The sequence below is a fragment of the Aspergillus wentii genome (assembly GCF_001890725.1).
Source record: "Aspergillus wentii DTO 134E9 unplaced genomic scaffold ASPWEscaffold_2, whole genome shotgun sequence".
NCBI classification, from domain to species: domain Eukaryota; kingdom Fungi; phylum Ascomycota; class Eurotiomycetes; order Eurotiales; family Aspergillaceae; genus Aspergillus; species Aspergillus wentii.
Window position 1 is genome coordinate 4,968,003 of NW_024467833.1, and position 14,530 is coordinate 4,982,532.

Here is a 14,530-nt window from a genome sequence, read left to right on the forward strand (position 1 = left end):
GCCAACGAGGAAGATGAGCAGGCTGACCTGATATGTCCATCGCAAGGGGAAGATAGTCGCCATGCGGCCGCTGAGAGGCTGCAGCGCACACAGCGTGAGGGAATACGCCGCGCCATACCAGCCGATTTCGGTGGACGAATGAAAGGCACTGAGGATGGAGGGGATGGCCTGGAATCATGAATCAGCGGGGATGATTTATAGTTGGAATACTCAAGGACAACCGTCGCAATGATGCTGACATCCAGCGCCATGAGAAAGGCGCCAATCATGACCGCACCCACGATGCTATACAGCCGGGCGCCCGAGACATGCGATGCATCGTTCTGGCTCTCCATGGTGATTCTGCTTGCCAGAGTGCCGAGAGGGGCTGTAAAGTGTAAACTATATTAGCGATGCAATATGATGGATCACATCCCCTAACGCTTGCATATCGATAATCCCTGAAAATCCCCAAGCGTTGCTCTGTTTGTCTTCACCGCTACTGCGAGGCGAGTATAAGTTAAATAGCCTATGGCGTGTGCATTCAATTATCGCATCATGCATACGATCGACAGACTAGTACATTCATTCGATCCATCCGATCTACTGCTTCCAGATCTCCACCTCGCAGCCCCCGTAGATGACGCCCACTCTCATCGTCGCCAGCAGGTTCTGTGCCTGGCGCGTGTGGTTATACACGCCTCCCTTGAACATGCCCGTTGCATCCTTGCCAATCGCACTCTTGATCATCGCCTCGCCTCCGGGATGCTGAGCCACAAAGTCCGTCACATCGTGCACCACGCCAGCTATCACGATCAACGCCCGCTTCCCTTCTCGGCTCTGCTGGACAAACTCCGTCCACCGGACGACGGGCAGCTGCTCAATCGGCACGCCCCAGTCCAGCCCTTCCTTCTCCCCATCCAGCATCTTCTGCCGCTGCTGCAGGCGACACTTTTCAATGTCCTTGTCGGAAAAGGTCTTGCGGTCGTACGCCAGGCCCAGCTGGCAGCAGGTCCAGATGAACCATTTGGTCGGGTCGTACTGCCACCACTTGATGGCGTTGCGGTAGTCGGACGGAAAGCCATGGTGGAAGTTGTGATATCCTTCGCCACACGCCAGAAGGGCCGTGATCATATGGTCTCGCGGCGAGTTGCGGTCATCAAACGGCTGATCGCCCAGCCAGTGCGCGAGTGAGTTGACGCAAAACGTCGCCTGGTTGACGAAGAACGTGCGGATGATGCCCGCGTAGATGAAGCCGCCCTTCCAATCGCCCCATCCCAGCCCACTGACGGCGGTGGGAAACAGCAGCGTCATCACCACTATCAGCAGCGGGTAGTTGCGGTGCTGCCACATGACGAGCGCGTCCTGGTTGAGGTCTGCGATGTCCGCACGCCCAATGCGCTTGGGATTCTGCTTCAGGACCAGCCAGCCCATGTGCGAATACGCCAGTCCCTTCTTGACCGAGTACGGGTCTTGATCGGTGTCGGTATACCGGTGATGAGCCCGGTGGTCTCGAGCCCACCAGCGGATGGAGCCTTCGCCAGCACCGCCACCCATCAGAGCGAGAAAGAGGCGCAATGGGGTGGTGGCTGTATACGAATTGTGCGCCCAGAGACGGTGGTATCCTAGACTGTCAGTATAGATCTAGTTATACCACAGGATGACCTACCCGCGGTGATGCCCAAACCGGTAAAGGCATAGTACAGCACCGCCCAGAGGGCAGTCGGGAGATACAACGGAGTTCTTGTGGCTTCAAAGAAGCCATACAGAGGAATGAAGACCAGAACGGTTATGTTGAGCCAGTGCAGATGCCGATGCCAGTTCTGGCGGGTTATGGGCAGATCGCTGATGTGCACTTTTTCAACCTGTCCGATGGACTTGGTCGGTTCGACAACCGTCTGAGTGGCCATGGCGGACGAAATATGATGGATGGTGATGGTGGTGATGATGATAGTGATCTAGACGAGCTGGAGGATGTACATTTATACTGACGATTCGCAGACTGCATTGCATCCGATCGGTTGATTTGATATCAGATGCATCTCGCCCGGATACTTCTGAGTTGTCACATCCCTTGGGGCTGCATCGCCCTTGCATCCTACTATCGCTTCTCGCTTCAATGGCCAGCTGCGATCGCTGGATATTGCATGAATCAGACCAGTTCCACGCAATATAAATTGGCACCACCAGCTCCTCCGTCCAGCATCCCATCCTCATCAGCATGTTTCTCTCTCTGGCAGCCGCAGCCTTGGTGCTGGTATGTTCTCTCTCTGGTTCGACACCCTGATACTGACCATCAGACCGTCGCATACTGCATCTATCAAGTCTTCTTCCATCCGTTTGCCAAATATCCCGGCCCTTTCCTGGCCAAGTTCACGCAGGCACGGCCGGCCTACTATGCCTGGATAGGAGATGTGCATCTGGACATGTGGCGATGCCATCAGAAGTATGGCCCCGTGGTTCGCTATGGACCCAACCATGTCATGTTCCAAAGCTCCAGTGCCGCCAAGGGTGTGTCTTTCTGTATCTATCGGTATCCTATGGTACTAACCGTATAGACATCTACCCCATCGGCCGCAACTTCTCCAAAGACCCCATCCTTGACAGCGCCGGCAAGGAATTCCACAACACCTTCACCTTTGTCGACAAGAAAGACCACGCCCAGCGTCGTCGTCTCGTCGGTGCTGCCTTTACCGCCGGTGCCATCCAGGCCTTTGCGCCCAAGATCCAGCACTATACCGGTCTGTTCCTCGAGGCCATCCGTCCGACTCCGAATGCCAGTGGCTGGGGCGCCCCGATCAACGTCGGCGACTGGTGCAGCTATCTGGCGCTGGATCTGGCGTTGTTCCTCACGTTTGGTATTGACTTTGGTGCCATCGAGGGATCGGAGTACCGTCATGTCGTGCATGATGTGACCACGGCCAACATGAAGTCCATTGTCCTGCTGCACATGCCGTACCTGGCTCTGGGCCGGTTGGACAAGCTCTTAATCCCCGGTCCCACGGCTGCTGGACGACGCAATATCAACACCATCCGCAAGGCGATCAAGAAGCGTGAAGGGGCCATCACTTCCGGCCAGGACATCTACGCCCTTATGACGAGCGAAAAGGCCCGGCAGGGATCCAACATTGGCCGCAAGCAGATCGAAGCAGAGTGCATCCTCATGTCTTCTGCTGGTGAGTCTCCTCTCTGGGTGTGATGATCATGTCTAACTGTCTCAGGTCTGGACAGCACTGCCAGCGCCATGTCGGCCACCATCTTCTACCTGACCCGCTATCCCCATGCCTACGCCAAACTGGCTGGAGAGGTCCGCAGCATGTTCCCCTCCGTCGAGCACATCTCTCTGGAAGGCATCCGGCAATGCCGCTATCTGCACGCGTGTATCATCGAATCCTGCCGCATCTCGCCCCCCGCCGGCTCGGCGCAATGGCGTGTCGCTGGCAAAGGAGGCGCGGTCGTCGACGGCGTCGAGGTCCCCGAGGGCTATGGCTGTGGCGTGGCCATGTACGCGACGCTGCACAATGAGGAATACTATCCCCGGCCGTACGAGTTCATCCCCGAGCGCTGGCTGGTCGACGGCGGCACTCTGATGAGCAGCGCGTCGCAGGTGGCCGCGGCCGAGCAGGCATTTGTCCCGTTTGGCACTGGATCGAGAGCGTGTATCGGACGGCCTCTGGCTGAGATGGAGATCATGATGTGTGTGGCCTCGCTGATCTGCAAATACGACTTTCAAGCCGCGGCCGGACCAGCAGGCAAGGTGGGAGCAGGCAGTCCATTTGCGGTGCAGGGCCGGACAAATCCACTGGAGTTCCAGGTGATTGACCGGATGACGCCGCATCGCGAGGGGCCCATGATCCAGCTGAGGGAAAGGGTGTAGAATGCGGTAGTAACTAATCTCATATCATATAAACTTAATCTGACGGAGTTGAGGCGGAGATATCCGGTCACCGGTCGGCTTTATGTCCATACTGTAGATACTTATAAAGAAGTAGAAGTACGCAGTAAATAGTGACGACAATCAAAATCAATCATTAGAATACATCAGTCCAATGTTTCCGTACAAACACGTCCTCCTGATCGGAGCCACTGCCGGCATCGGTCGGGCCATGGCTGACCGTCTGGTGGAAGCCGGCGTCAAAGTGACTGCGGTCGGGCGTCGTCAAGACAGATTGGACGAGTTTGTCCAGAAACATGGCGATGACAAGGCACGAGGAGTGGCATTTGACATGGCAGAGCGAGAGAAAATTCCTGCTTTTGCCAGAGAGTGAGTCATATCCGCTGGATAGATATAGTTGTGTATATATTGATGCTGTATAGCCTCATGCACTCCGACATCGACTGCCTCTTCCTCAACGCCGGCATACAAAGTCCAGACGACGTGGGCAATCCAGCATTCGATCTGCAGCAATTCCATCACCAGATCAATGTCAATTTCTCCAGCTTCGTCGATCTCGTCCATGCCTTTTTGCCGTCTTTCACGCAGCGACAAACCCCGACCGGCATCATCTTCACCGGATCCAACCTGGCCATTGTGCCAGCGGCCAGGCTGTCTGCCTATTCAGCGTCCAAGGCAGCGCTGAATGTCTTCACTCTGTGTCTGAGAGAGCAGCTGCGAGAGACGAATATCAAAGTGGTGGAAGTGTCTCCTCCGCCGGTTCAGAGTGAGTGCACGAGTATACCGAGATACAGAGACAGACTAACAGAACAGCCGAACTGCACGACTACATGGGCGATGCAGGACGCAGTCTGGGAATGCCACTGGATATTTTCACGACTCGGGCCTTTGAGGGAATTGTTTCCGGCCGCGACCAGATCATCATCGGATCGTGTGGCCCGGAAGCAGTGTTTAATGAGATCGTCGACCAGCGACGGATGATTTTCACCAACATGGCGCAGATGATGCGAGACAGGAGCAGATCTAGTTGTAGCGCAAAATAGAATAGAATGAGATCTACAGTAGAATAAATAAGAATAAAAGAATGACAGATCAGAGACTGAAAAATGGGAACACCGCTGTGCGACTCCACCGACTCTTCCCCCTATTCCTATAACCACCGACCGCAGTCCAACCTCACCTCCCCGACCCGACCAAAGAATGTAAGAATGTACAAATTCCAAACACGCAGCGAATGGCTTTTCTTCCTGGTGCTGCTCGTCCAGGCGATTCTGGTCACCTCCCTTGAAGTGTGGGTGTCTCCCTCGTGTCGCTGCTCCAGCTGACCCGAATAGCCTCATTCTCTCCTTCTGGCAGGCCTGGGTGCGGCCCACCGTCACCCAAGTGCCGGCCTCGTATACAGCCCCCGTCTATGTGGCCATCTTCATCATCGGCAGTCTGTACGAGCTGTTTCTCTCCGTCGATGCCATCTACCACAAGAACAACATTCTGCTGTTTGCCGTCTGCATCAGCAATGTGTGCTGCTTGATCTTCTCGGGGATGCAGTATATGCAGATGCACCACACCATCCATCTCCTGGCCACCGCGCGTGATGTCAACTTTGATCCCCTCGTGGATCTCTCCGTCGATGTCTGGGCCCGCGTGCAGCCGGCCTTGCTGGTGAATCCCATCGTGATCGGGCTGTCGACGCTGGCCATGTGGCCGTTGGCCTGCCAGCTGCACAAGGAGTTTGCCTGGGCGATCTATCTTCACATCCACGCGGGATCCGACACCCGAGCACGATATCTGGCATATGAAGTGAGTGGCTGCCTCGATGAGAAAGCCAAGCTGACCCGCAGATCTATCTGGTGTTTTCCAAACTGGACTTTTACTTTATCCTCGGCTTCATCTTGCAGTACGACCTCATCGATGTGCACTTTCAAGAGCCGGAGTACTCTCTCACCCTGGCTCTGGTTCCCTTTTCTCTGATGATCCTCGTCTCTGGAGTCTACTTTGTGCGACTGGAATTCCGAATCGGAATGGCTGCGGTCATTGTAAGTTTCTTGATCTATCTCCTCGACAGTGGTCTAATGGAATAGCTCTGCCATCTGGGAATGGTCGCCTACCTGGTCAGTCGCATCGTCGCCCTGTATCTCGATCCGTGGCTCAGCAACACGACGGGCAAAGACATGATGCTGCTCTTTGCCTTTACGGGCTTGACCTTTAGCGTCATCACCTTTGCCTGGGGCATTCGCTGCATGCTGAACTTTGGCCACGGGCTGAAACCGCTCTTTTTCAAGGGGAAAAAGGAGGCATATAGCCTGGAAGATGCTCGGTCGCCATCGGCGGTGTATTCTTTTCCGAATCGTCGGTTGTCGCTAGATTAGATATAATATTATTTGTTCTGAATGATATAAATAGAAGATATGTTATTTATAGCCGTCTAACAAATCATCTATGCAACTCAGACATGCCAGCGAATATGAATATCTAAGAGCACTGAGCTTCGCTTCCAAGACGTCACCGGCCAAACTCTGCGGTATGCAGACACACGGATCGCAGAACTCAATACGGTAGGACAGCTGGATAGCACGTGGGAGCCACCTTGACGGTAATCCAGGAGTCGACGGTGGTTATGCACCGAAAGGAAGAGCTTTATCCCTGGATCGAAAAATCTGGTAGACGGAGGGTACCATTCTATTATTCAACGGAGATCATAATATCATATCAACTGTACCTATACGGCTGAACTCGAGGGGTTGTGCGAATATTCGCGCAAGATCAGCATTCCGGATGATCCGGAATGTTCCAGACTCTTCGATGCATCAGACTGAGATATATTATTATTCCATCGGAGGATAATGACTATGTAATCGAACAAGGCATGAGATGAATACTGGATCCAGTAGAAAATGCGATCAAGATGATGTAATCCAGGGATGCCCAATACGGCCTAGCGTGTGTTCTGTGTGGGTTCGCTTAATTTGCCCAATGCGGCCGGCGCTGCTTACGGCGCTTCCAGACGCTTTCTTTGCTTTTCTTTGCTTTTTCTTTTTTTCTGTTCTGTTCTCTCGCATCCAAAATACTGCTTCTGGGATAGTCGCGTCAATGCAATTGCCCACTTCTCCAGCCATTGAGCTTCCCCATCGTCCTCTAGCCCGGAGGAGATCCAACCGGTCTGCTCCACTACGTGGCAAATTCAATGAATTATCGACTCTTCCATAGAATGGCCAGCCACTACTCCACAGTAACCCGTATTTTTACCCCACGGTGATATCAGCAGTCAAAACCGGCGGTGAGTGCCACCTGCAAGCTGTTCGCGGTCATTCAAAACCTCCTGTCCTCGCTGTCGCCTCTCCTTTTCTTCTTTCTTCCTCTCATCCATCTCTCATCTCTCACAATGGCTCCCCTCAAGCTTACCAACAACAATCTCGCGCAGATTTCCGCGTCCAGCCAGGGCGAAACCCGGGTGCCGACCTACCAGCGCGATGGCGCCGTCAAGGAGGGCATCGTCCATGTTGGAGTCGGTGGCTTCCACAGAGCTCATCTGGCGGTCTACGTCGACCAGCTGATGCAGAACCACGGCGTGACCGACTATGCCATCTGCGGTGTTGGCCTGCAGCCCTTTGATGCCGCCATGCGCGACGCCCTGAGATCGCAAGACCACCTCTACACGGTCATTGAGCGCTCGGCCAAGGGCAGCGTCGCCCACGTTGTTGGCAGCATCAACTCCTACCTCTTTGCCCCCGACGACCGGGAGGCGGTCATCGCCAAGATGGCCCACCCCGATACCCACATTGTGTCGCTCACCATCACCGAGAGCGGCTACTACTACAACGAGAACTCGCACGAGCTGCAGAGCGAGCACCCCGACATCCAGTTCGACCTCGACCCGGCCAACGAGAAGACCCCCCGCACCACCTTTGGCTTCCTCTACGCGGCCCTGGCTCGCCGCCACCAGCAAGGCCTCAACCCCTTCACCGTCATGTCGTGTGACAACATGCAGAAGAACGGTTCCATCACCCGCCACATGCTCGAGTCGTTCGCCCGTCTGCGGAACCCCGAGATCGCCAAGTGGATTGCCGAAAAGGGCGCCTTCCCCAACGCCATGGTCGACCGCATCACCCCCCAGACATCCCCCGCCGACAAGACGGCGCTGGCCGAGATCTTTGCCATTGAGGATTCATGGCCCGTTGTCACAGAGCCTTTCATGCAGTGGGTGATCGAGGACAAGTTCTCTGACGGTCGCCCTGCCTTCGACAAGGCCGGTGTCCAGCTGGTCAAGGATGTCCACGCGGTCGAAGAGTTTGAGAAGCACAAGCTGCGTCTGCTCAACGGTAGCCACTCGGCCATCGGCTACCCCGGTCAGCTTGCCGGCTTCCAATACGTCCACGAAGTCATGGCTCACCCCGAGTTCAACAAGTTCGTGTGGCAGATGATGCAGGAGGAGGTGAAGCCGCTGCTGCCTCACATCCCGGGCGTCGACATTGACGAGTACTGCAAGACGCTCATGGAGCGCTTCTCCAACCCCACCATCATGGATCAGCTGCCCCGTATCTGCCTCAACGCATCTGGCAAGATCCCCCAGTTCATCATGCCGTCGATTGCCGAGGCCATCTGGGTGACTGGTCCATTCCGTCGCCTCTGCTTCGTCGCGGCCGCTTGGTTCCGCTACGTCAACGGTGTCGACGACAGCGGCCAGACCTTCAAGGTCGACGACCCGATGCGCGAGGAGCTCCAGGCCAAGGCTCGTGCCGGAGGCACCAGCCCGAGCGAGCTGCTCCAGATCAAGAACCTGTTCGGTGACGACTTGCGGAGCGACAAGCGCTTCCTCCAGGAGGTCACCACCGCGATGGAGGACATTGCCCGGGATGGCATCCTCAAGACCCTTCCCAAGTATGTTTACAACTAATTGGTTGGGCGCTTTTGGTTTAGCGAAAAAAGGTACTGCGAGCGGGTTTATGTTTTTTTTTGGTTTGCATGCGTTATGAGGGAGTGATTTACGAGAAAAGCACATAGATGATGATAGACAAAATTCCCTAATTATCTCTTTTGCACATTCACCTCAAGCCACGGCGGGTTTGATTTATGGATAAGGCTTGGGCCTTTAGCTTAATTAACGGAATTTCGGTTGAATTGATTAATTTTTTCTTACTCGGGTTGATCATAATTTAACTCACTCCAAGATGTAACACTTCACCTTCTATTCCGTATGACTTGTATTTTTATTTTTTATTTTGCTGGCATTTAACATTGTGTAAACTGGCTCTATCTCTGCGCCATTTATGCATGATTCATAACAATCGTTGTATCCTCCATCTTAAGACTGACCGAGTCCAGCAGAACTGTCGTCTGCTTAATCTATTCCGACACCACTACAAGTGTCCAGAAGACAAGACTGTCAGCCAAGCTTTACCGAGGACGGCATCAGCACGGCATATTTCGGCTATACGCTTGCGAGTGTAAGTCTCGGTCAACCGATTCGCTGCTTGCGTCTCACCCAGATCTCCTGGTCGGGCTCGGAATCCGTCGTCGTGTCCCGCAGCTGCACCTCCCAGACCTTGAGCTTGTAGTTGCCTCGGTCGCCCTGGCCCGAGTGGATGTCAAAGGACCAGTCGTGCTTGGGACACGTGACGCCGGCGCTGAGCGTGATGCCAAAGTCTTCAATGTCGAAGAGACTGCCCCGGGACAGGGGGAAGGCCGAGTGAGGACATTGCTGGACAGTCAGCGGGATCCCAGGACGGAGTCAGACGACTTACATGGTCAATGGCGTGGATCTTCCCCTTGTATTTGAACACGAGGACCTGGTCTTTCAACTCCCCCGGTTGGTCAATGTCTGCTTCGACCGGGGCTTCCGGCCCGTTGGTCTTGGGGATTGTGAAGGCTTTGCAGCTCGGTGTGATGAGAGATTCATCGGCGCTTATGTCGGGGAAGGCCGACGCCAGACCAACCCGTTGCCAGCCGCCGCGAGAAGGCTGTCTGAAGCCGAAAAAGTTCATTGCTGGCAAAGGATTTCTTCTATCGCGAGTGACGCTGTCTCTGCCCCACTACGGGGGGCCGTAGAGACACCCCGCTATACTGCCCCGCGTGTCTATTCTGCACCCTCACGTGACTATTCCTCAATTATCAGATGCTCTATCAAAGTTTACACACTATTCATCCAGATTTATTCAACCTTCAGGTTAGTTACCACGGTTCATTCAGTCCAGTATGTACCGGCAACTCCGTCCCAAAAGGGAAGACCGGAGATTCCCCGATGAAAGATATTTGATGTCATGACCTCAATTATTGCCTACAGTACCATTGCTGTAGAAGTGGCTGAATATCTCCACTATCTAAATCAAGGCATTAAGCATATTCTACCCCGGACCATTGCCGAAGTGAATCCTGTTTCACGGATAAACAGCTGATTGGTCTCTATAAGGGGCATCACAGCTGAAGGATGAATCAATAAGATGAACCGGCTGATGGGGTAATTACCTTGGACATCAAAATGGAGACAACTATTAGTAAATAGTTGGAGAATGTCTCGGATAGAAAATGGAAGATGCCGAAGCAATAGGGGTACTATGTAGGGCACTCTCGGACAATCTCGATTGGGCATTTGCACCGAAGATTCTGGAAATCTAAGAATAGATCGATCGTTCCTTGGTACGATGCAGTTATCATCAATTCTACACACTCAAGTCTACATATGTACAGCATGTATAGAGTAGGCTACAGTAGACACTCTCTATATGATATATGAGTAAATATAAGAAATATATGAATAGAATAACTGTTAGGTAAGAGAGGGGTTCTAAGACATGTTTCATTACCGCAGCGGATCGGCAGTCAAGCTGTCAATAGATCCGGCCCAACGGCCGCTCAATTTTGGTCTCTGATGCTGCTCCACTTGATGCAGGATACCGGATATCCAGATCAGATTATTCATTCAGCCTACTCAGGGTCTGGGGTATATAAGGCTGTCCATCCTCTTCCTCATCCTCATCATTCTCATCATCACTCGTTCTCCATCTACTCCATCTACTCTAATCTCTATACTCTCCATTCGTTCTACTCTTCTACTCTCAAAATGAAGTTCTCCATTGCTGCCCTCTCCGGCCTCGTCGGCGTCATCAGCGCTGCTGCCGTCCCTGCCTCTCTCCCGGCTGCTTTCACTCTCGTCGCTGACGGTGGCAAGACTGTCCTCACTGACGGCAGTATGTTCCTCGTCCCCTTTATATAGCTATCCCGATACTAATAGCTACATCAGGCCACGCTTGGGTTGGCGGCGACGTCACCAACACCACCGAGATCCTCATCCTCCGCTCTGGATCCAACGGCATGGTCAGCTTCACCGGCAAGGACGCCGTGCCCACGGCCTTCCAGAACCTGTACATCGTCGAGAACAGCGTCTCCCCCGTCGGCCTCACCGTCCCCCACTCGGCTGCGATCCCCGAGAACGGCAGCATGAACAAGTTCGGCGTCAACGAGGACGGCTACTTCACCCACGACGGCAACGCCTACTTTGCCATTGACGGCTACGGCGATGCGGTCTCCAAGGAGCTCTACTGGTACGGTGCCCACAGCTCCGAGTACGCTGCTTGCAACCTCTGGGTCAAGGAGTGCAAGGGCTGCTAAGCGTATCGTTGTATATAACTAGTTTACACTACTCTATCACATAATAATTGCATAGCCTTGCTGCATCTTATAAGCCACTAGGCACCAGCACCCGATGAGTCATACAATACTATATAACCTCCCATGTATCAGAATATCAACATCAACTATCATAATAGCAACACAGAATACACCATGTCTATCCCAGATAACTTCCTCCGGGAAGCCCCAAATGCCTCCCTCCGCATCCTGGATTTCCAAACCACCACTCCTCCCATCCCCGCCTACAAGGACCACTTCGCTGCAGTCATCGACAACTTCATGACACCAGACGAATGCACCCAATTACTCCATCTCGCCAACACTCAAAACCCAACCAACTGGGCCCGCGCCAAAGTCAACGCCGGCAATGGAAAGGAAGTGATGGAGGTCGACACGCGCAACTGCGGGCGCATCATTTGGGATTCTCCCGATCTGGCGGACCGGATCTTACATCGTCTACGGCCGTTTATCGAACAGTGTGGGATTCAGCAGATTCAGAATCAGCCCCTTGTCACCGGTCGCGGGCCGGCGAAACGGGGTGAAGTCGTTCAGGTCAGCCGGTTGAATGAGCGGTTTCGGTTTCTGCGATATGAGGGAGGAGAGTATTTCCGACCGCATTGGGATGGATCGTACGTGACGCCGGATGGGGAGCGGTCGTTGTATACGATCCATCTGTATCTGAATGGGAGTGGCGAGCAGGATATCGAGGAGTTGGAGAAGGAGATTGAAAAGGCAGAACGGAAGAATGGGCTGTTTGCGGAGGATGGAGAGATTGATCTGGAGGAGGTTGGGCAGGATGAAGAGAGCGATGAAGTATATGAAGATGGAGAGCTGCTGGGAGGAGCAACGTCATTTACAGATGGATACGATGCCACCGATGCAGTGCGCGTGTTTCCCAAGACCGGCTCAGTCTTGATCTTCCAGCAGCGCAATCTGTTCCATGGCGGCGACGATGTGTTCCGAGGAGTCAAATATACAGTCCGGACAGATGTGTTGTATAGAGAATAGACATTAAGTTCGTGTATATGCAACGCTAATAACAATATGGTACACATTATGATAGGTTATTTGGGAATCCCCTTGAGCACAACACCCCCCGGCGTTGCCTCCAGCCACACATTCATCTTCTTCGATGCATCTTCCATTCCACTCAGATTCGGGCTGGAGTGGACGCCATGCGGTCCTTCCACGCTGAGATTGGAGAAGAGCAGAGCCAGCGGGGATGACTTCCAGATATACTGGTGTCTGGTGTGGACGACCGTGATGATGAGGAAGAAGATACTCAGCACGACCATGGCAATGGGCAGAATCATCCACAGCCATCGCACGCGCACAAAGGACTGCACCGTCCAGGTGACGCCCTCGACGGTCGATTTGCAGACTTTCGATCGGGCGTTGGTGGTGAGAGCGGATGAAAGCGACTTGAACATGTTGTTGATGTCGGTATAGTTGCCGTACAGGCCGTAGGCCGACTCGAGGGTGTTGTGCGACCAGGAGGGGCGATTGCTGACAAACAGCGATCCATTGCCGTTGAACATGGGCATGACGGTGTTCTTCAGGGCCATGATGCTGAACGCGTTGACATTGTACGTGCAGTCATCCGGATTATCGTGCTTGGTGCCGTTCACATAGCAGGTATCCGGCGTCATGCCGACATTCCCCAAGATCGACATGGCCGAATAGTTGCCCGAGGTGCCCGACGACAGCAGTTGCTCATTGAACTTGCCATTGTTGACCGTCGTATTGTAAGTGTCGACGCAGAAATAGAGAGCGCATTCGGTCGCGCTGACCTGCGGAGGCACGCCGTATCCAGCCGCCGAAATGGCCGTGAAGTTGAGGGCCAACGGCAGTCCCTGGACATCCAGCTCGATCAGTTCCGCCGAGGTCGTGGCGTTCATGAGATACATCATGTTGATGGAGGTCTCAAAGGTGAAGTTGTTGGGCAGCTTGTAGTTGTACGTCGTCATGTACGAATGCGACACGTTCTTCTCGAGATGGCTGGTGATGTTGGCGCATTTGCTGCATACGCCCAGCGACTGATACGGCGCAAACGTGCAGTTCCCCGTCGGGCAGTCCATCGTCACGGCGTTGCTGTTCGGGCTCTGGCTCTGGAAGATGCCCGTATACACAGCGCCCATGCTGGTCAACGGCAGGATGTTCATCCCCGGCCCAGCACCTTCGTCATAGTCGGTATACAGACTCGTGTTACAGGTCTGGATGGTGGACAGCTCGGGCGCATGCACCGGTCGTAAATCGGTGGTGATGACCTGCTGCACAAACGGGGCAATGGCCGCAGCGACGACAAAGATGAAGCATCCAAAGGTGACGAGGTGGCTGGCTCGGTTAGTCGATGGACCATCCCACTGTGGATTTCACGATATCTTACCGAGGCATAAAGCGGAACAGAACCAGCCCAGCCCCGATGGCACCGCGACTGGCCGAGTCCAGCAGCGCCAGATCGCTGAGTTTGTTCCCCCGGTTGAACCACGACCATTTCAACTGCGACAAAGCTTCCGTGATGTGAAAGGCCATGGCCGCCTTCATGGCCGTTGTCAAGAGTGAAATCAGGGCGTTGAGAGTGATGCCATACGGCCAGTCGGGGACGAGCTGGCCATCAAAGACATACAGCACGGCGATGATGCCGACGAGCGCAGCCACGGCAGTGAGACAACTGAGGATCTCAAGGGTCCAGTGTGAACCCCAGAATCCAGTGGTTTGGCTCTGCAGTAGCATCTGCTCTGGCGCGGACAATGTCTGAGGCTGTGAGGACGGTGGGTCCTGCGCCGAGTAGTTGAGTTCATATTGATTTTTGTCGCTCATGATGCGAATGAGACATGTAGTCTCTCGAGAACAAGATGAGGATGAGGTTAAATGAGAGTAATGAGACGAGTTGATATAAAAACAGCGAGAAAAAGGAACACGAAAAGATATGAAGACAGAGGCGAATTTCTTCAGCTGAGCTGGCGACGAACAAGTGAAACTAGGGCCGGATAAGCCTGGAAGAAGCTGTACAACTGGAGAAGCAAGTGAGAC

The 14,530-nt window shown here is 53.8% G+C and overlaps 9 protein-coding genes across 9 annotated transcripts; 6 read left to right on the plus strand and 3 right to left on the minus strand.

The window, feature by feature from the left end:
• Positions 1-582: 582 nt before the first annotated feature.
• ASPWEDRAFT_104218 (acyl-CoA desaturase) lies at positions 583-1,889 on the minus strand (the record flags this gene model as incomplete). The annotated part of the gene is made up of 2 exons (XM_040827630.1): positions 583-1,604; positions 1,649-1,889. The coding sequence occupies 2 exons, from the start codon at positions 1,887-1,889 to the stop codon at positions 583-585; spliced, it is 1,263 nt and encodes a 420-aa protein (XP_040693621.1).
• A 148-nt stretch (positions 1,890-2,037) lies between these two features.
• ASPWEDRAFT_37820 (cytochrome P450) lies at positions 2,038-4,197 on the plus strand. Its single transcript, XM_040834760.1, has 3 exons — positions 2,038-2,490; positions 2,538-3,155; positions 3,201-4,197. The coding sequence occupies exons 1-3, from the start codon at positions 2,406-2,408 to the stop codon at positions 3,854-3,856; spliced, it is 1,359 nt and encodes a 452-aa protein (XP_040693622.1). The 5' UTR covers positions 2,038-2,405; the 3' UTR covers positions 3,857-4,197.
• ASPWEDRAFT_49792 (oxidoreductase, short-chain dehydrogenase/reductase family) lies at positions 4,029-4,917 on the plus strand (the record flags this gene model as incomplete). Its single annotated transcript, XM_040837332.1, has 3 exons — positions 4,029-4,243; positions 4,297-4,640; positions 4,688-4,917. The coding sequence occupies 3 exons, from the start codon at positions 4,029-4,031 to the stop codon at positions 4,915-4,917; spliced, it is 789 nt and encodes a 262-aa protein (XP_040693623.1).
• A 307-nt stretch (positions 4,918-5,224) lies between these two features.
• On the plus strand, positions 5,225-6,240 carry ASPWEDRAFT_106434 (uncharacterized protein; the record flags this gene model as incomplete). Its single annotated transcript, XM_040827809.1, has 3 exons — positions 5,225-5,671; positions 5,713-5,907; positions 5,953-6,240. Coding segments are annotated over 3 exons (930 nt in total), but the record flags the coding sequence as incomplete, so codon positions are not given.
• Positions 6,241-7,253: 1,013 nt separating this feature from the next.
• ASPWEDRAFT_105168 (mannitol dehydrogenase family protein) lies at positions 7,254-8,765 on the plus strand (the record flags this gene model as incomplete). Its single annotated transcript, XM_040827703.1, has 1 exon — positions 7,254-8,765. One exon carries the CDS (start codon positions 7,254-7,256, stop codon positions 8,763-8,765), a length of 1,512 nt encoding a protein of 503 aa, XP_040693625.1.
• Positions 8,766-9,326: 561 nt separating this feature from the next.
• Positions 9,327-9,852, minus strand: ASPWEDRAFT_25738 (Rieske (2Fe-2S) protein; the record flags this gene model as incomplete). The annotated part of the gene is made up of 2 exons (XM_040832770.1): positions 9,327-9,569; positions 9,613-9,852. The coding sequence occupies 2 exons, from the start codon at positions 9,850-9,852 to the stop codon at positions 9,327-9,329; spliced, it is 483 nt and encodes a 160-aa protein (XP_040693626.1).
• A 1,076-nt stretch (positions 9,853-10,928) lies between these two features.
• ASPWEDRAFT_169775 (uncharacterized protein) lies at positions 10,929-11,476 on the plus strand (the record flags this gene model as incomplete). Its single annotated transcript, XM_040830511.1, has 2 exons — positions 10,929-11,055; positions 11,109-11,476. 2 exons carry the CDS (start codon positions 10,929-10,931, stop codon positions 11,474-11,476), a joined length of 495 nt encoding a protein of 164 aa, XP_040693627.1.
• A 174-nt stretch (positions 11,477-11,650) lies between these two features.
• On the plus strand, positions 11,651-12,505 carry ASPWEDRAFT_169776 (uncharacterized protein; the record flags this gene model as incomplete). Its single annotated transcript, XM_040830512.1, has 1 exon — positions 11,651-12,505. One exon carries the CDS (start codon positions 11,651-11,653, stop codon positions 12,503-12,505), a length of 855 nt encoding a protein of 284 aa, XP_040693628.1.
• Positions 12,506-12,561: 56 nt separating this feature from the next.
• ASPWEDRAFT_49798 (DUF3176 domain-containing protein) lies at positions 12,562-14,317 on the minus strand (the record flags this gene model as incomplete). The annotated part of the gene is made up of 2 exons (XM_040837333.1): positions 12,562-13,831; positions 13,884-14,317. 2 exons carry the CDS (start codon positions 14,315-14,317, stop codon positions 12,562-12,564), a joined length of 1,704 nt encoding a protein of 567 aa, XP_040693629.1.
• Positions 14,318-14,530: the final 213 nt, after the last annotated feature.